The 20,175-nt window shown below is 43.7% G+C and overlaps 1 protein-coding gene across 1 annotated transcript in view; it reads left to right on the top strand.

The window, feature by feature from the left end:
• LAMA1 (laminin subunit alpha 1) overlaps nt 1–20,175 on the top strand; it is a 118,721-nt gene that overhangs the window by 57,387 nt on the left and 41,159 nt on the right. Inside the window, exons 17-31 of the mRNA XM_066625109.1 lie at nt 2,742–2,869; nt 3,527–3,613; nt 5,275–5,486; nt 6,456–6,562; nt 7,538–7,718; nt 9,082–9,218; nt 9,320–9,556; nt 10,320–10,463; nt 12,050–12,229; nt 13,759–13,944; nt 16,491–16,618; nt 17,791–17,911; nt 18,034–18,171; nt 19,300–19,421; nt 19,860–19,946. Of these exons, the coding sequence (XP_066481206.1) occupies nt 2,742–2,869; nt 3,527–3,613; nt 5,275–5,486; nt 6,456–6,562; nt 7,538–7,718; nt 9,082–9,218; nt 9,320–9,556; nt 10,320–10,463; nt 12,050–12,229; nt 13,759–13,944; nt 16,491–16,618; nt 17,791–17,911; nt 18,034–18,171; nt 19,300–19,421; nt 19,860–19,946 (2,195 nt within the window). The remainder of the gene's footprint in view (nt 1–2,741; nt 2,870–3,526; nt 3,614–5,274; nt 5,487–6,455; nt 6,563–7,537; nt 7,719–9,081; nt 9,219–9,319; nt 9,557–10,319; nt 10,464–12,049; nt 12,230–13,758; nt 13,945–16,490; nt 16,619–17,790; nt 17,912–18,033; nt 18,172–19,299; nt 19,422–19,859; nt 19,947–20,175) is intronic.

The raw sequence follows: 20,175 nt of genomic DNA, 5'->3' as shown, positions 1-20,175 counted from the left end.
AACATACCAGTAAAACAGTGGTTCCCAACCTGGTATTCACGTACTCCCAGGGACACTCAACAGGACCTGTAGAGGTACTTGAAAAAGAATGGAGTAATGGCAGAAAAAGTCAGTTTGTGCTCCAGAATGCTTTGCAGGGCCAGCAAGGCAGGAAGGAAGGTAGCTAGTTGACTGTGAAAGCCCCACCAATAGCTAGTTTTTGGTCATCAATTCATGTATGCACCTGTGATTGAAAACCAGCACAATAAAAAAGCTGAAACATAATATGGAAAGTGATCAATCACCCAGAATTTCTCAGCACACTTCTGGTGCAAAACAGTGCAAAGGCAGAATCTTCTGTTCTTCAAACAGATGAAAAGAGAAATCACTGTAATAAATACATGAAGTCTGGGTTTTCATATGGGGGAGATGAGGGCTTGTATTATTAATTACAAACATTTTGCTAATAGGAAGGGTACAGTTTATGGAAATGGGCTACCAAGGGATATGCAGGTGGAAAAGGTTGAACCATGGATCAAATCCACCTTTAAGGTGTCTGGTGTGTTAAGCGCTCGTACAACATACAACCCATAACACATAACTGGGAGTCTGCAGTTCAATTCACAGCAGAGAGATGGAGCTGCATATATTTGCAACCCTTTTTACTCAGAAGTGGACCCACTGCTTTCCATGGGTGTTATTCTTAAGTAAGGGTGCACTGAATTGTAGCCTGGGAAGGAGGGTCCCATCCTGGTGTTTCCAAAAACAGACCTGCTTTGCCAAGCAGAACCAGGCTGCAGCAGAAGGAAGGAGATTAAAAGGTTAACTTTGGCTGGAATTTCCGCGTTGCTGTAGAAACGATCTCTGCCCTGCCTGCCTGGTGCCTGCCTGCCTGCTGCTTGAGAAACTTGGCGCCTGTCTGCCCTTGAGAAACGAAACTGTTCAGAGTTGAAAGGCTTTGCCCTCTGATTGACCCAGGGATAAGGTGAATTGGAGCTTGATTACTTGGCAAAAATTTCACATACTATACCTGAGTATCTTTGGTAATTTAAAAGTTTTAAAACTTCTCTACTTTGTCAACCACTCACAGCCCGATCCTGAGCTGCCCGGGGTGCCCAACCTTGGCGGCACCGAGAACAGCTGCCGCCGAATCCTGTGCGCCTCGGGCTACCGCAGGTGGCGCCTTGGGAGAAGGGGACTTTTGTCCTCTTCTTCCGGGTAAGGGGAGCAGCCCCACAATGGGGCAGTTCATGTAGGGCCCTCCATTTACGGATAGGACCCACCTCCTGCCTCCCCGCTCCCTCCACCTGGCACGCCACCTGCCCGCCCTCTCCCTGCCCCCACCTCCCCATCATGCCTCCTGTCCACCCTCTCTCCACCCTCCCCACGCCTTTCCTCCTCACTGGAACACCTCCTCCCCACCCCTGCTTACCGTGCCACCCGTGAGACCACCAAGCGGTGGAGGCTGGGCACCTGCCTTGCACTAACCCGCCGCTAACCCAGCACCGGCCGGCGCTAGGCTAACACAAGCGGTAGCCCGGTGGTGAGGCTCGCAAACGTGCCTTATGGCATGTTTGCGACAATGCGCAGCAGCGTGAAGTCGCAGCATCAAGCCCAGGATTGGGCTCTAGTTTATTTAATATTAATTATCCTACTGTAGGACAGTTTTGTACTATATATGCAGTAGGCAGACAAGCCTATTTTTTCACATACCATTTGAGTAATTCTTTTGTACATAAGACACAGCAAAAGAGTTAAATATGTGATGTTGGTTAAGAATTAATGTAAAACACAGGTTCGTATGAAAATTGTTTAAAGCTATGACATTTTTCCATTTCTAGTTAATGGCAAAATCCTATAGACCTGAACAAGACAAATGTCGCAGTATAATTATAAGATTGCATTAACATCTATATCAGAAAGTCAATATCTCCTCATAGATTTCTTTAAAATAACTATGTTGTACTGTTTGCCGGTTGATGTAATGAATTTGAATGTAATATTAGCATAATTGATTTAATCACTGTCAAATTAATGCACTAATTTATGAAACCAAATCTATACATTGGTCTTGCCCAGATGTTGTCAAAATCTTGGAGAGTTTGGGAACCTGTGTTTGCGGGGGAAGAGTGGCAATGCAATTGCTCTGCTGCTGGGGAGGGAAGGGGTTTTTCTAAATTACCTTGGGGTCACTATGGCTCTCTGGAGGATCTGGGGAGCCTGTGACCCGCCTCTGCAGCCGTCCCAGCAGTTTCAAACCGCTTTGAAAAGGGGGGAATGAAAGGGGGGAATGAAAACTACTTCCAGTTTTGTGATGAAAGTGGTTCCCCCCCTTTTCAGGGCCATTTGAAGCTGCTGGCAGGGCAGCAGAGGGGGTTGCAGGCTCCCTAGGCCGTCCGGAGAGCCATAGCAACCCCCGGGTAAGCAGCAGTGCCATCCCTCTCCAGCAGCAGTGCCATCATCCTGATCTGAAGTCACTGTTGCACCACACCTTAAGGGAGCAGCTGCAGAGCTTCCCTGACTGGGGCATCATGATGTCCCAGTTTGGGAACCAGTTTGCCAACCTCTTGCCAATGGCGTAGTTGTTAATTGTTGCTGCTGGCCTGAAAAAGCGTATTGTCAGTGGTCTGCCTATTCCCCCCCCCTTTTTTTTACATCTGTTCTTTGAACTCTAATGCTACATGTTGTCTCATGCTGAGAACCCTCAGGGAATAAAATTCCATCCCGATTAGATAGCAGAAGGTGTCTTGCATGTCTCTTAGGCTTGCAAGCACAACACTTCGGGGTCATCCTGTGATCAGTGTTTGCCCGGCTTCTATGGGACGCCCTCCAAGGGAACATCAGAGGACTGCCAGCCATGTGCCTGTCCACTGAAAATTGCCACAAACAAGTAAGTTGCTAATTAGAAATATTGCCTTGCGTCATCTCCTGTAGTATCAGGCAATCAGCCGGTGAGAAGCAGGAAGGAGAAGGGGAAAATGTTAATCCTAGGGAAGGTGGGAAAAACATGACAAGACTATTGCTATAACTTCTGAAAACTCTTGTATGGCCAAAATTGAAAACCTGGACTTTTTCCACCTTTTTTTTCTGAATACAAATGTATCCCCTTAGGACTTTTATTGAAAATTCTTTAATTTGCAAACCTTGATGCTGTGTATATGAATAAAATCAGCTCAGCATCACTTTTGTCCAGCTCCTGGCAGCCAGTGGCAATCCAACCAGCTGCTTTAGGCATGCTGGACTTTTGCATGCTGATTTGGAGTCATTGAAAAGCACCTCTCAACCCAACAGCATTTAAAACTGGTCTGGAAGCTTGCTGAAGTTTTGAAAAGCAGTTTAGAATGCAATATAGAGAAGCTCTTTTTGAGCGAATAACTTCTATCTTTCTCCAGATACGCCACACTAATCTTTTCAGTTCTTATTGTAGTAGTTGTTATTATTGGAGAAAACAATTTCTGCAATAAATGCAAGGCACATTCTTCTACTGGAATGCTTATTTGATTTTAAATTATTTGTGTTGATAATGATTCTAAAATACTGTGTTCAGTTTCAGCCCCACTTGTCATTTGGAAAATGGAGGTGAAGTTATCTGTGATAAATGCCCGCCAGGTTATGCAGGAGCCAAGTGTGAAAGGTATGAAAACTAGAAGACTGGAAATAACCACAATGATTATGTGTGTTATGAAATATAGGTCTGCTTTTCATCTGTTTTTAGAATTCATTATGAAAATACATGTGACAGTAATATGGTCTCATATGTAACTAGATATGCTTTGAAACATGTGTTACTATGTGCACATAGGGGAAAACTATCTTTTGTGCTGGAACAGGGATGTCCAAAGTTTTTAGCAGGAGGGCCACATAATCTCTCTGTCACTGTGTCGGGGGCTGGGGAAAAAAAGAATTAATTTATATTTAAAATTTGAATAAATTTACATAAGTTTACACAAATGAATATATTAAAGATGAACTTTTATGAATGAATGATGGTCTTGCAATAGCTTAAGGCCTATAAAAGGCCTTGCACAAAGCAAGGCTGGCCTTTCCTGTGCTGCTGCTACTGCATCAGAGACGTGAAACAACAAGCAGTGGAGGAAGCCCTCATCCCACAGCTCACGTGAGAGGTCAAACAGTCACCCTCACACTGAGAGCAGTTGCATCTGGCCAGTGTGTGCTCCAACAAATCTCCGGAGGGCCAGAAGCTCATTGGAGACTTGGGGCTCCCTGAGGGCCACGTTGAGAGGCCTTGAGGGCTGCAAGTGGCCCCAGGACCGGGGTTTGGGCACCCCTGTGCTGGAAGCCAGTGGCATAGCTCAGTGGTTCAGCAGGGAATGAAGAAGGAGACAAGGAAGCAAAATAAAGCTCCTTGTTTCTTATCCATTCACACAGTGAGGTCCCAAGCATAAGTGATTGCTATAGAGAGAGAGAGAAGAGAAAGAAAGGGAAAAGAAAATGATAGATACACAAATAGCTCAATCCTATTGGGCTTCTGTTCCAGTGGAGCACATGATTTGCCAGTGCAGACTGTTTAAAATGTGTTGTAAAGCATATTGTGACTGTGCCTGTTAGGAGCACCAGTGGGAAGGCCTGCACCATCCTGCTGGTGTCAGCGCAAGGAGTGTTGCATGCCAGACAAAGTAGGTTCCCACCGGATAGTGCTGAGGAAGGTGGGGACAGGGTGGTATGGGTTAGGGGAGGGTGGTAAGAGGGGCAGGGGATGGGTGGATCAGGCCTGGGAGGTGCTGGGATTGGCGGTGCCGGTGCAATGCCTTATCCTGTCCCCCCTCCCCGGGCCCAATCTATCCTGTCATTGGATAGAAAGGAGGGATATAAATCTCTAAAATAAATAAAAGTTCCATGGAACAGATGGGTTTTAAAAAGGGATTTGAGCAGGGAAGAAGCCCCCAGGTGTTTGGACACAATTTCAAGCATAAAAGGCACCGCAAGTCTTTGTTACAAGCAACAAACTCCCTCTACTGGTGAGGACAACATCTACATACTTTCTAACTGCATACACTGAGTAGCTCAGCTGACATGCTGATGCTCTTCCAGGAACCGTCTCTCGTGTCAGTGTATAGATTGTAAGTCCATTAAGGCAAGGAGCTGCCTTCTTACTCTATGTAAGCCCCATGTACACTGATGGTGCTGTATCATCTGTCTGTCAGTCAAAGTCACCAGCAACCCTGATTTCTAGGGTGCATGGAAATACATGATGTCCTTCAGACTCATGATGAATTTCTAATGCAAGACTACAAGTTTCCTGTCATCTGATACAATTTTCAATTCCCTGTGCAGATGTGCTAATGGTTATTATGGTGATCCGCTGATACCTGGACAATCATGTATTCCTTGTGACTGCAATGGCAATGTAGACCCAAAGGAAGATGGCTACTGTAATTCACTGACAGGGGAATGCCTGAAGTGCATTGGGAATACGGTGGGACATCGCTGTGAGAGGTGTGCTGTTGGGTATTATGGGGATGCAGTGACCAATAAAGACTGCCGTGGTGAGTAGTTCCTGTTTAATTAATCCATTGAGAACTTGTGTATACATAGGACACTTGTTAAAAGTACTGGCATAAAATGAATATTAAGGTTGAGAAAGTGAGTGAATTAATAATGGCCAGGTTCCAAAGGGCAGCAGATTGACTTGCACAGTGGGACTTTTCTAGGTCCTGGTTGACATCAGCAGCTCTTTATAACCTCCATAAAGCTTCTGCTGATGGTCATTGTACTCTCCTGGTCTGAATTTGACAGGGCAGTCATAAAGAAATATGGTCAGTTCCTCCCTGGGTGAGTGGAAGTGCTTTCTGCTCGTGTATTTGGATCTCAGCCTTAGAAACAACTAAATTTAAATGATAGAAAATATACAGACATATTGGAAATAGCCTACAGGTAGTCCCTTACTTAAGTACAGGTTAGGTTCTGCACTTAAGTTGAACATTATTTATGCAACATAAACAAAATTATGACCAACTTTCTGTAGTGGTTGAAAAAGTATAGAAATATTTATTTGTATCAATTATCTGTAAAGTAGATAATAATCTACTCCCTAGTACACTCTGTGGCTGCTTTCTTTGTTGTGTAATGTACAAAATGAGCCTTAGACGAGCATAGATGGAGGGCGGCTGCATTTGCATTTGTTGGAGAGGAGCACAAGTGCGGTTCTAGTATTGTACTAGCTTTCCTTTACCCACCACTTATGCATCTCCAGAACCCAGCGTTTCTCTTCCTCTGAAAAACCAGCACTATTGCACCTGTGTGACATGTTGGAGTAGACAGACTATGCATGCACAAAAGTAAAATGCACCTGTCCTTGTTGGGGCATCTGTAAATCTCTTCAAGTTGGGGACTACCTGTACTGGGCCTTCTGTAGAAGAAAAGTCTATAGTATAACTATGGCAAAATATTAATTAGCCAGTACATATTGATTAGTCAGTCATGTTTACCTTTTCTTCCCATGTCTTACATGTAAGCTTGTGAGTGTCATGAGAACAGCTCCATTTCCGGCATCTGCCATTATGAGACTGGCCTGTGTCAATGCAAAGCAAATGTAATGGGACAAAGATGTGATAAGTGCTTGGTAAGAAATAAAAACACCTAATGTTAAGGCACACGATTCTATACAGTACAGCATGTTTTGCTGGTAAAGTTGCAAAGTTCTCTCTCTTGACTGCTTTCCCTTCCCTTCTCCCCATTGGTTAACCGGAAGCCTCTGGCTTGACCAATGAAAGCACAAGGGTCATGACTCCCTGTACGCTGGAAGAGGATACACAAATGCTCATTGCATTTCTTCCCTTTGCATAGTCCCCAGTGTGGCAGTGAGGGAACTTTCAGTAAGTTTGGTCCCTAACTTTTTTGACATCCAGCATTTGATTACACAGGCCAACACATATTTTGCTTCCTTAAACATTACACCAATTCCTGGGTATATTTGGGGTGCCGATTCCAAAAATGGCATCCGTTTTGCACTATCACATCTAGTTTTGGAGACACGGCATAGCCTCTTTAGTGAATGATTCCAGCTGCTTCCTCATGAGGAAGCATACACCGTGGCTTTCTCATGAGGAAGCTGCTTGAACCATTCACTAATGAGGCTATACTATATCTCCAAAACTAGACGCGATAGGGCAAAATGGGTACCATTTTTGGAATCGGCACCCCAAATTCATATTAAACCACCATAAAGTTTGGGAAAAACTTTTCTGACCCTCAATTTTGTAGGCCTGTGTTATTTTTGTTCCTCTAACAAACTGAATTTTTGAATGTTTCCAGTGTTTGTCAGATAGTAGGATTTTCTACAATGACAATGTTTTCTTTTCCTGGATATTCTCTAAAGGCTTCTAATGAAGGCAGTCGTTCCCAGCGATTCCTTATGCTGGAAAATAGTGAAGTGAATACCCTTTCCCATGGTACTGCCAAGTTGTACTACACCATGCTTATCTAGGACAAGCAGCAGGAGTGGATTGCATACAGTGATGAAAAAGAAAACAAAGGAAGACTTATTTTTGTTTCAGTGAACTATGAAATTTAGCTAAAATGCTTTTCCTTCCAACAGCTTGGATATTATGGCCTAAATATTGGACTTGGCTGTCTTCCCTGCAACTGCAGTAAATCTGGCTCCATTGCTGAGGATTGTAATGATGAAGGACAGTGTCGCTGTGTGCCAGGAGTGGCTGGGGAGAAGTGTGATCGTTGCAGTAATGGTTTTTATGCATTCCAGGATGGGGGTTGCACACGTAAGTTGTAGCTCAGGCAATGGGTCCTTTAACAAAATGCTTTGTGCAGCCTGCACCATAGGAAAGGCTGATTGTGTGTCTGCTGAATATGTATTTGCAAAGCCTTGTCACCTGAGGGGATAGCAAAGCCCTTCTGGTAAGATTTTGTTTGTAGTGGGAATCTGATATTTCTTCTTTTTAAGTCAGGAGTTGAGCGGATGGAAGCAGTTTCTGTGTCAGTTGACCATTTTGGCATGTCAAAGGCATTGAGTACATTGCAATGGCAATGCTTTAATTTTGGCCTCAAACACGGTGAAAGGGGACATTTTTAGCCAGGTCTGGAGGTCTAGGACCTGTCTTGGGCTGCAGCCAATTTGTGTGAGGTGAAAAAAAAAAAGTAGGATGTGTGTGAAGGTGTTCTTACTAACTTATTCCTAAGTATAGAATATCTTGGTCTTGTGGAATTTGCTGAAGCCAATCAGAAACAGCATTAGAACAGAACATTTGGAAGAGTGAATTGCAGAGAGACTTTGTTCAGAAAACTCTAAGACTTGTAATTTGAGAGATTAAGAAAAGTGTGCCACTCTATGTGAAGTGCCAGCTCAGAACCACAAGTCCCAAGTTCCTTGGTTCCTATTGGTCTTTCTTGTGCACCAGTAGAAAGAGCCAGCAGGGTATGGTAGCAGAAAGAATGAAGCACCACAACAATCAGGGTTCTTGAGAAGTGAACCAATATATCTGGTATAGCTGCAGAATTATGGACTCTAGAACATATGTGAGCAAGTGAGTTAGGCCTTTAGTCTCCAGATTGCAAAGAAGAACTGGCAATAGATCCCAGTGAAAGGCAGCAGTGTCTGAAAGGTATTTGTCAGTCATCTGGCTATGCTGGATGAGGGCTAATAAACTGAATTCAAATCTAGGCAAAACAGGTGTCCTGTTAGTTGGAAATCTGTGAAATCTGGTGCTAGACCATCTTCCTGTTGCACTGTTTCTGCATGAACAGGTGTGCAGCTTGGGTGTCCCCCTGGACCCACAGCTACTCCTAGATTGCCAGAGGGCAGCTATGTCCAAGGGAGATTTTGTCTAGCTTCAGCTAGTGCTCCCAGCTGTGGTTGTGGCAGAATCCATTAAACCTGGCCACAGTGGTCCATACCTTAATGATGTCTTTGTTAGATTACTGTAGTGTACCCTGCATGGATCTGCCCTTGAAGATGGTTCAGAAGTTGCAGTTACTGCAGAATGTTTGTTCATTTCTTTAAATAAAATGCGTAAATAATCAGGGTCACTTCATGGGATAAGGAGTGGACTGATAGTACCGGTGTGCATTTTGCCTAGTGATCAATGGCAAAACAGGTTATTTGTTTCTTTGTTCTTCCCCTTGTAGCCTGTAACTGTGCTCATACTCAGGATGCTTGTGATGGAGATACTGGGCAATGTATTTGTCCCCCTTATACAGAAGGAGAAAAATGTGAACTGTGTCAGGAAAATTTCTGGGGTCTTGATCCAAAGAATGGATGCAAGGTAAGATTGTGCTTGTAAGGAACCTTTTGCAAAGCAAGTCTGAATATTTTACAAAAGGATCTATGGAATTTGTCACAACTGTTCACATGCTTTCTTTTCAGGCCTGCAATTGTAGTGATGTAGGTTCAGTTAGTCTGCAGTGTGACCAGATCACTGCTCATTGCCAGTGTAAGCAAGGATATGGAGGACGCAACTGCTCTGTGTGCGCTTTGGGGTATAGAGACTATCCAGACTGTGTTCCTTGCGACTGTGACTTGCGTGGAACTAAAGCAGAGAAGTGTGACCAACGTCAAGGAGTCTGCAGCTGTGAAGAGGAAGCCGGTGTTTGTGCTTGCAAGGTGTAGCATTCAAAATTAACATGACTGTCCACTCTTTCAGCTTTCTTTGTACATTTGTCTCTTATAGCATTCTTTTCACTTACTTATGTTCAGACATAATTAAACGAAGTGACATGAAGAGACATTCAGCATATGCAAATGAAACTCAGGTCAATGCATTAAAAATAAAGCATTTAAAAATGATTGAATGAATAATCTCTAAAGTAGCATGATGTAAATAGCGTTTGCAGGATCAAGCCCAAGTTAAATTCAATGCAGGAGCAGGACATGGGTAAGACATCATTTGCTCTCAAATGAACACATTTCACTCTAGTAGTATTTTCAGTGTTAGGAAACATTGTTCCTATACAGTCTACATTCCCTTCTCAGTGGGACATAAACTTTTGTTTGACAGTTTAGCTGTGAATGCATTCCTGTCTTAAGCGCATGAAACATTTATGTTGAAGGAAAGTTTTCAGACCAAAACAGGATGTTGGAAAGTTGAACTGGAGGTAAAAAAAATTATAGTCAGGCCAGAATAAAGCTTTTTTGGGAGGGTCAAAAATAAAAGGCAACAGATGTAGATGGGTCCAGGGAGCAAGATTAGAATCAGAATGAGACAAGAGAAAGTGCAAAGTGAGTTGCTGCTAGCAGCAGAATTGCTGAGCCCCATAAATGCCTCTTTGATAGTTGTCTTGATAGCAATCCAGGCTAGAACACTAACTGGAAATGTTCAGATAAGGATTCAAGCCCGGTTTCCCCTGACAGTATATTTCATCACCAGGAAAATGTGTTTGGATTGCACTGCAGTGAATGCAAAACTGGGACATTTGCTCTTCATGCTTTTAACCCTTTGGGATGCATTCCATGTTTCTGTTCTGGAGTGTCGGAGTTTTGTTCAGAAGTGGAAGACCATGTAAGAATCCCGGTGAGTAAAGCAGCTGCCTCTTCTGTGTCTAGCTTTTTGTTACATTTCAGGCTGCCAGAATCTCAGGGCCCGATCCGATCGGGCCTGGTACTGGTGCATCGCTGGCGTCGCTGGCCCGACTGTCGCAAAAGGTGCTGTAAGTATAAAAGTGTTACACTTTTGCAACAGAGTAACAGGTGCACCTCCAGTGCTGGGTCCAGCAGCAGTCAGTGTGGGGCCACAGCTTCTGGAGGTAAGTTGCTGCTAGCTGGCGGCAGGGCATTCTGGGCCAGTGGGAGGGTGGGGAGGGGGTGGAACTGGGTGGGGGAAGGGCAGGGGGAGGGGAGGAGCAGTTGGACAGGGGTGGATACCCTACCCCCCTCCCAGGCTGGGAAACCCGACACTGGTCTCCTTGAATCTGTGCCTGCTCAACAGTGGATGCAGATCCAAGAGTCCCATTGAGGCTGCCTGGGTCTGGTACCTATTGGTGCGTCCCAGGCCCCATTGGATGCACTGGTTGCCATTTCAGTGCAGCTGCATCCTTGCACACTCGGGAAGTTTAGGATTGGGCTGCCCAACTCATAATACTAGCCCAATTTATGAACTCCCCAGTGAGTGAAATTTGCATTGCATTGAGCATTCTGAGCAGATTCTCAAAGATCTACCACAACCCAATTATATGGTTAAGATCAATCATGAAGTCTTTGCTCACTTTTTATTCCTTCCCTTTTGCCCAAGTTGAACCTATTAGTTATGTAATGGCCTGTGAATTATGTACAGCAAAGGTGGAGAGAAATATAAAAATGGAAAGAAAATTACGTACAAATGAGTTACAAAACTGTATTACCGTATTTATCGGCGTATAACACGCACAGGCGTATAACACGCATCTTCATTTTAAGAGGGAAATTTCAGGAAAAAAATAAGGGTAGCTCAGAACTTTTTTTTATTAATATTATTACCACATATAAGGTAAATAATGTAAAAGGACAGTAAAAGCAACTGTTTTAACAAAAGAAACTTGGATATTTTGTTTTTACAAAAGTTTACTCAGAAATCACTATCTGGGAAACCAAGAAACTCTTCATCTTCACTGCTATCTTCACAATCGCAATGAACACTGCTGCTTTCACTGCTACTATCTTCATAAATCAGCTCATCTTCTTCACCATCCAAAGCATTACTTATGCCACCTCACCTCAATCCCTCCCCCTCCCCTCCCCAAAGAAAGGGTCTCCACTTACCATATTCATCAGCTGCCAGCGGCTGTGATAATATGCGGCGGGCGCAGCGCTGACATCACGTCACGACGCTGTGCCGCCGCTAGGCACTATTGGGAACGGGATCCCTTAAAGAGACATCGCCGTATAACACGCATACATCATTTGCCCCCTATTTTCAGGGGGAAAAAGTGCGTGTTATACGCCGATAAATACGGTATTTACTTAGGAGTATAAAATGTTTTTTAGAAAATGGTTTCTAAATGTCAGAAATTAGAAAAGTGTGTGTTTTTGTTACTTGAAATTAGGTTATTTGAGAACTTGATAAATTTGAAGCAATATATAACACACTATAAAGTGGGGTGACCTGTTGATTTGGCATTGCAGATGACTCTGACTCCAGAGCAGGCTGTTCTGTATGTAGTTTCTCAAAGTAACCTTACTGGAACAAGTGAAGGTGTATTTTCCCAATTTCCTCATATCTTGATGGATGCTACAATAGTTCGACAACATTTGAATGCAGAGCCATTTTACTGGAAGTTGCCAAATCAATTCCAGGGAGACCAGGTAAGCATATGGGTTATGCTCAAGGTTATTTTGTAATTCTCTTTTATCTGGGAAAGTGTCTAGCACAGGGGTGTCAAACGTGTTTCATCCAGCGGACTGAATAGCACTTGATAGCACTTACTAAGGGCTGGAAGTGTTATTAAGAAGGAAGTATCATTAAACAGGTGATGATGAGAAATAAATCCTTTGTTCTCGCCTGGGAACTCACTAACTGCAAATGACAGAAAAGAAAATATGCAAATCTTGACAATAATTTTAAGATATGGGAGAGCCCAATTATCATGCTTGCTGCCCTTTCAGCAGCAGTGGCACATATGTTCAAGCAACACTTTGCAGCTGAGAGGTGTGCTGTGAAGTGATGCCTTGGGAGAAGCAGCATTGCTGAAAGGGCAGCCCATGTGATAATTTGGCCTTCCCAGTGCTTCCTCTCTCACCTTCTTGTTCTGCCTCTTCCCCCTGTACTTTCACCAGTGGCATCTCAGTGGAAGTGGCACTGCTGAAAGGGCAGTCCATGTAATGACCTCTCCTGGCACCTGTTTCAACAGGGCCGCTTGTGCCAAGGCATCATTTCACAGCACAGCAGCTGATGGCAACTTTGGGAAAGCTCAATTATCGCACAGGTCAGATATACATATACAGCCCAGGGACATTATGTTTGACACCCTGATCCAGCACTTATATTAACAGAACTACCAGTCTCTGAAAATCTCAAAGAAACATGAAAATAATTCTAGAAAATTCAGTGTGTATAACTTAATATTTGCATTTGTTTTCTTTGTATTTGTAAATATAGGCTCTAAACAAAAATTTTGTTTTTAACATGCTTTGTCTTTCCAAGTGTTGCTGCTTGCAAGGTATTAAGATTAGAATGATACGGGCCTAGCCAATTTTAGAAATTAAGGTAAAGGAGCTATATGTTGATCTGAAGACTGAGTTTTTCAAATATTATTTGAATTAGTTAGCAGAAGAGCTGTTTTGGAAAGTATTTTGCATCTGCAGATGCTGAGGTCTGGCTTAGAGGGCCTCCTTAATGCATCCAGATTTAGCTTTTGGTTATATCTGGGAGGTGATTTGAGGCCAGGAAAGGCTTATTGCCCACTCCATGGGCCTTTCCCAGACTCAGAACACATCCCTGAGGTGACTGGAAGTTACAGATGTGAACCATAAGTGGCTTCCTGCTGCAGCTGGGAAGTCTTCTGAAGATGCTTGGAAGCTGGCATGACCTCTAGCTGGTGAGTACCTGTGGCACTGAGATCCTCCCACCCTCTGTGGATTTCATTATCTGTGGATTTTGGTATCTGTGGGATAGTGGAACCCTGTGCATACCAAGGACACACTGTAACTGAATTGAGCTAGACTTGGACAAAGTTTGGAGGTTAGATTTCAAAATAGGAAGGTGGAAAGGTTATGACCTGAATTTCAACATAGCTTCTTATGTAGAGTCTATTGAACATTCTGTAAAGAATTATCTATTTATAATAGAGCAAACTCTTATGGATAATCAATATAATGATTAATCTTCCAAACAGCTCATGGCCTATGGTGGAAAATTGAAATATTCAGTAGCTTTTTATGCTCTGGATGGCATTGGAACCTCAAACTTTGAACCACAGATCCTGATGAAGGGTGGTTCCACCAGTAAGCAGGTCATCTATGTAGACATTCCTGCTCCAGAAAATGGAGTAAGACAAGAGGAAGAAGTCATGATGGTGGAGGTGAGATCACACATTTCACATCTAGATAAGAGTCTTGTCCTGCAAGATGTTCTTTGCGTAAATTCATCTTTACTTGTTTCAGCAATACTCTGGAACCCAGAGTACTCTGAACTTTATTCCCAGGGTAAATTTCTCTCATGCAACATATAGTCCTCCCTTCTCATGTGAAAAGATCTGTCCCTCGTGGTCATCTGGGGAAGAATCTCCTGCAGATGCTGCCGTTGTCTGAAGTTCAGTTGGCAGTCATGAATTGAAAGACGTTCTCTGTGGTGATGTCCTCGAAGTGGAACTTCCTTGCCCTTATCTTTAGCTTGACCCCTTTTCTGCTGGTGTTCCAGTGGTGCTTAGAGACCTTTGTTTCTTTTCACTTTTTCTGAGTTTTTTTTAATTCGCCCCAATTACGGACCTGGTCCCTGTGCCGCTCTGCGACTCTGGTCCACAACATGATGTTCCCCCAGGGGATACTTACCAAGGTGCATGGACCTTCGCACAGTGCTTCAAACCACTCCAAGAGCCTTCTGATATTATCTTAAACATGAAAATTGGAAACCAGAAGTTCTCTTTAAGGATGCTCTGGAGGCTTCAGAAAGTTTCTGGAGCACTGTGCAGGGCTTCTGCTGCCCATGGAATGCTTCTGAAGGGCATGTGGAGGCAGCACGGCAGGTAGAGGTGGCAGCGGCAGGGACACAGTGCCTGGGACTTTTGCCCCTGCCCCCAGGACCACCACTGATTCCCCCCTTTTTTGTATGAGGGTTTATTTGCCTGTTTTTGCTAGTGCCATTACTCTTTATATATATATTAATATTGTAGAAGAGTAGTATAATAAAGAGAAATCACAAATAGATCAAATTTTATGTATGTAAATTTATTTGATCTAGCTATTTGTGATTTGTTTTTATTATACTACTCTATTACGTTACTACTGTAATGTTATCATTTAAATAGTAAGCCCCTTGGATGCTTCCATTGGATGAAGACAAGTGGAATATAAATATTTTAAGTAAAATAAATAATGTAACCTGCATTATGCAAGCATATCATATACATGTGATTTATTAAAATGTCCGTAAATGAACATGTTTGGATTTGAGCATGGATCAAGCCTTTGTTTGGAATCGTAAATAGTGTAGCTGGAAACTGATGTCTGAAATAAGCCAAGTTTTACTTTGTTCATACTGCACAATGTTGACTGCTTTAATTTGAGAACAGTGGTAATTGCTGGAAGACCCTGTGTTAAATAATTAGGAAAAGGGATGAGGCTATTCAACAATTTCCTTCTTTATCTAAAGTTATGCTGGTCTGAGTAATCTCTCCAGGTCTTTTCAAGCCTAAGGATATAATAGTGTTTTAAAGTGCATGTGGCTCATGGACCACATCAGCATGATTTTCCCCTCCCCCCAGTTCCTAAGAGTATTTCTCCCAGGCTTGAAATTCAAGATTGAAATTCAAGAGTCTTCAGGCCCAGACCTAACTAGGCTGACTGCAGAGTGCAATGGCACCATCACGACTCTCTATTGCAGGGGTGCTCAATAGGTGGATCGTGATCTACCGGTAGATCGCAAGGCAAAATGAGTAGATCGCGGAGTGCCGACCCCCCCCTTCAGGTGCCTCTGGGAGGAAATGCCGGGAGTAAGGCCCATTGTACTCAATGGGGCTTACTCCCAGGTAAGTGTGGCTAGGATTGCAGCCTCACAGCCTAATCCTAGGCATGTCTACTCAGGAGTAAGTCCTGTTATACTCAGTGGGGCTCAAGGTACACCAACATACATTGTACACATAAATGTTATATGTTATGATGGCGCGAACATTGTAAAAAAAACTCTGGTAGATCTCCGGGCCTTGCTGGGTTTCAAAGTAGCTCTCGAGCCAAAAAAGTGTGAGCACCCCTGCTCTATTGCATCCTGCAGGTGACCAGAGTCCGTATGGGAGTTGAGAGGTTAAGTAAACAAGTTTTATTTACCTCACTCCACCCTCATGGGTCCCCATGGGTCTACTTGGACATGTTCCAGCTCTTTAGCTGGCACAAGTCTGAGTAGAGGCAAGAAGCACATTGGGGCCAAAAAGGAGTGGAGGAGGATAGCAGAACCATCACTGATCACTGCCAATACCCATCCTTTGTCCACCCCTGCAAAGCCCCATGAGTCCCTGATCCCCATCCCATGTAACCCACCCTGCTGACTTGCCACTGGTGGCAAGGGTAGCAGAGTCTGCTGGTGTGTCTCTACTGTTTCTGGTGGTGCTTCTAAAATGGTCACTGCATGCACTTCCAGAGGCCATTTTACAACAGAGGAACTGTGTTCTGTTATCATTAAAGCTGGCCCAGCCCTAGTCAGAATCGGGCTGCTAGTTGCTTATTCTGAACAGCTTGAACAAGTATTGTAGTGCCTTGTTGTCCTCTTTCATCCATGCATCATTTTGTGCTCCAGAGGCACTAGAGATGATTATTTTGTTTCATGAGGAGGAGATGCAATAAAAGAATACTATAGTGTCAAGCAAACATGGACTATTTAAACATTTGCAATTAATTTAAATTTCATTTTATTTAGAGTGTCTGGAAATATTTTAATTCAGTGTCTGACAAATCTGTCTCGCATTCTGAATTCATGTCAGTACTTAGCAACGTTGAGTACATTCTTATCAAGGCATCATATGGTCAAGGATTACAACAAAGCAGGTAAAATTCTGCCCATTCTTCTTAACTTTTATATGTTTAAAATACTGACAAAATAGTAAGACTGTCAGCTTACCATGGGTATTATTGAAAGAGCTGCACCCCTGAAAAATCACTCATGATCTATCTAGATCAGCCTTCCATGATATGTGGGGAGCTGAAGTGGAAATTAGGAAAGCTCAGTATATGCAAGGAAATACTTGTACTGTGTGGAATACACTCTTGTTCTAACCATGGGTTACTTCTTAGAAAACAAAGCACTAGTTTAGTAAGTGAATCCTTGTATAGAAAAAACAACTGGCAGTCAGTGATACAAATTGGATCATCACTGTATGTTTTAGAGACAAACAACATCAGTAAGATATAAAACAGAGTGACACATTCAGGCTTCACACAGATGATAAGTCGACTGCGTTTTGGAGCCCACCATGACTGCTGTCAGGATTGTTTTACAGTCCAGTCCTATCTGGGCTGCTGGTGCCATGGTACAGTGCTGATGAAACCGCTGTCGCTGTATCCTGCAGGGTCCAGGAGGCAACCGGAGGTCTTCTTGGGTTAAGGGAACATCAGTTCTTACCTCCAAGGATCAGGCAACCCCTATGGGGCTACTTAGATCTGCACCAGCTCCATAGATGGCTCAGATTGGAGTAGCCCGTGTAGGACTTTCAGGCACGGGAGGGGGGATAGGATGTGGTGTCAGCCTTTACTGCTGTCCCTGCCCCTCCCAAGTCCAAACTGAGTCCTTGGGCCACCCTACCCCACCCAGAAACAGCCCCTCCTTGTCCCCGTCAGCATTTGCTCCCTCTCCCACCAGCACAAAAGGCCAGTGCCCACCTGTGATGGCCTCTTCACCAGTGGCAACTAACACTGGGCCATTGCAAAAGGCTTTGTGGTACTTTCACGATGGCCATTGCCTAAGCAGCACATGCAAGAGCAGCGCTTCCCAGGCATAGGATTGGGCCTTTAGACCCTTACCAAAATTTCATTGCTTACCACTGCACTAGGAGTACAAAACCCGAACTTGGAAATCTGGCTCTGTGCTTTCTTTCTGCATTCTCATTGCCTAGCCAGTATCTTTGCATAAGCCACCCCCAGCCATTAAATAACTGTAAATACTTTTACAGCTTTGAATGTCTTCTGTTTCTAAATGAATATTTTATGTAACTGTCTTATAGAATCTCAGATATCTCTATGGAAATTGCTGTGAAAGCTGATGAAAAGCCCTTGGTTACAGAAGAAGCTCATCTCATTGAGAAATGCGTGTGCCCCAAAGGTTACGCAGGACTCTCATGTCAGGTATGTTGTGTCTTAGTAGATGATTTAATTGTAGTAAGATAACTTACGGCTGCTAAAACACCTTTGTGACAAGCAGGTCCTGCTGCATTTGTCACCACACTGAACTCCTTTCTCACATGTAGGATTGTGCACCAGGATACTACAGGGAGAAACATGAAGACCTAAACCTAAAAGTGTCATCCTCGCTGATCAGACTTTGTGTACCATGCCAGTGCAACAACCACAGTGAAGCTTGTGATGCAGAAACTGGAAAGTGTTTGGTACGTGTGGCCCCAGTGCTACTTGCTGCTGTCACAGTATGGAAACTTAACTGCTGAGAAAAATTTTTTTGAAGAATAAAAGTTTGTGGGAATTCTGTAAATCACAAAGGGTGCAATCCTAATACACCCTTGGGCTGGCACAGGTCCCTTGCACTGGCACAGGAGTGTCGCACTTTTGCACACCATTCTTTCGCACCATTCTTTGGGGAGATAGGCCAGCGCACAGATGTGCACTAGCCTTCCAACACTGATGCGGGCCCCAGGGAGAGGGTGAGTTGCATCAACCAAGCTTGGCTGACGCAGGGGTCTGGGGGAGGGGCATGGGAAGGGCAGGGGGAGGTGTGAGGGGGGCATTTCTGGCCGGGGAGGGGGGACAGTGGGCGTTCCTGGGGTGGGTGGGGAGTGGTAGGCTGGGCCAGGATCTGGTAGTTATGCCAGATCCTAACCCTGTTCCCAGGTGGTCCAGGGCAGTACCAAACTGCTTGGATTTGCTCTACCTCTTGAGGTGGCGCAGTTCCCCTTGACCTGGGCTGAGCCACTTTCAGCTTCAGTCCTGCCCTGGATTGCAGCGCAGGCCTGTCAGCCTGCCTGCTCCAGGCCAGGTTAGGATCAGGCTGAAAATCTTTTAGGCACTGCCCTTAGTGGGGCTTTCCTTTGTGTTTAGGATTGCAGCCATGTTAAGAGTACAAGGGTTCATCACTGCTAAAGACCATTTGAGTTGCTCTGAAAAAATCCATCCCTGGTTCAGACAGAAAGGGCTGTAGTTAGCCCTTTAGTTATTTGATTTTTCTCTGTAAACCACTTTGTGAACTTTTAGTTGAAAAGCGGTATATAAATACTGTTAATAATAATATTAATAATAATAATAGTCTGGAGTACACTTGACAGGAAGGGGTTTTGCTTCCTCATGTCCTAGATCCTGGGGTTATCAGAGGTATGATGTGTATGTCCTCCACAACCCAAGAATTTGGTAGATATCAATGTTTTCCCAGGGAGTAAAGACCTCCACTGTATCCACTGTTTGCATGGTTATTAAGGAGATTATATATTTACTGATTGGAGTGGCATTGTTTAAAAATAAAAAGGAGATTGATTTCATGTTAAGCTTTTTGAGTTTGTGCTTACTAGGATTGCAGAGATAATACTGTTGGTGACAACTGCAGTGCTTGTGCCCCAGGCTATTATGGCAAGGTGACTGGATCTGGCAATGACTGTTCTCTGTGTACCTGTCCAAGAAAGAACCCTGGGAGGTAACTAAAAATTAACTTTGACATCTATAATGATTACTGCTTGTTGCTGAACACAGCAGCAATGATGGAAGCTGCAGCCAACCTTGTTAAAAGAATTGTTCTGTTATCAGCCTCAGCATGGGGACTTTAAATAGTAACATTGGTAAATTGTGAAAAGGCTAATCCAGTTCTAGACCAAGATCATTAGAGTGGCTATTCATTGTGCTTATATCCAATGGGAGTAGCAGTTCATGCGATCACAGAATCAAGTGATCGATCTTGTCCTGGATTGTACCACTTCACACTGTAGGAGAAGGCAGGTTGGATGTCTAAATACTGCTTCATGTGTAAAGCTCTCTGCATGTGAAAAAAATAATATGTTGGGGAAGTCTTCCTTTTATATTCAGTTCATTTTCATATGATGCATGAATTGTTTCTATTCTTGTTCTCTTTCTCAAGCTTTAGCCCCACGTGTGTGATGAAGGGTGTTAACGATTTCCACTGCAATGCTTGTATCACTGGATATGAAGGCCAATACTGTGAAAGGTGAGATAACCTACCCAGAGCTCAAGTATATAACATGCTTGTTGTGGACCATTTGGTGTACAGGTATGTCAATCCCAGCTGTGAACACATTATATGGAAATAAAAAATGCGGTAGGAGTGGCTGTTTGGTTAGATAGACAATTGGTGATTAAAACACTGGATCTGATTTTTAAAACGGATATTGAGTGGACACCGGCTGTTTGGTCAGCACACCGCACCCTTCTATAAT

This window comes from Tiliqua scincoides, chromosome 4 (assembly GCF_035046505.1).
Source record: "Tiliqua scincoides isolate rTilSci1 chromosome 4, rTilSci1.hap2, whole genome shotgun sequence".
In the NCBI taxonomy this organism is placed as follows: Eukaryota; Metazoa; Chordata; class Lepidosauria; order Squamata; family Scincidae; genus Tiliqua; species Tiliqua scincoides.
This window is presented reverse-complemented; position numbering and strand designations above follow the sequence as displayed.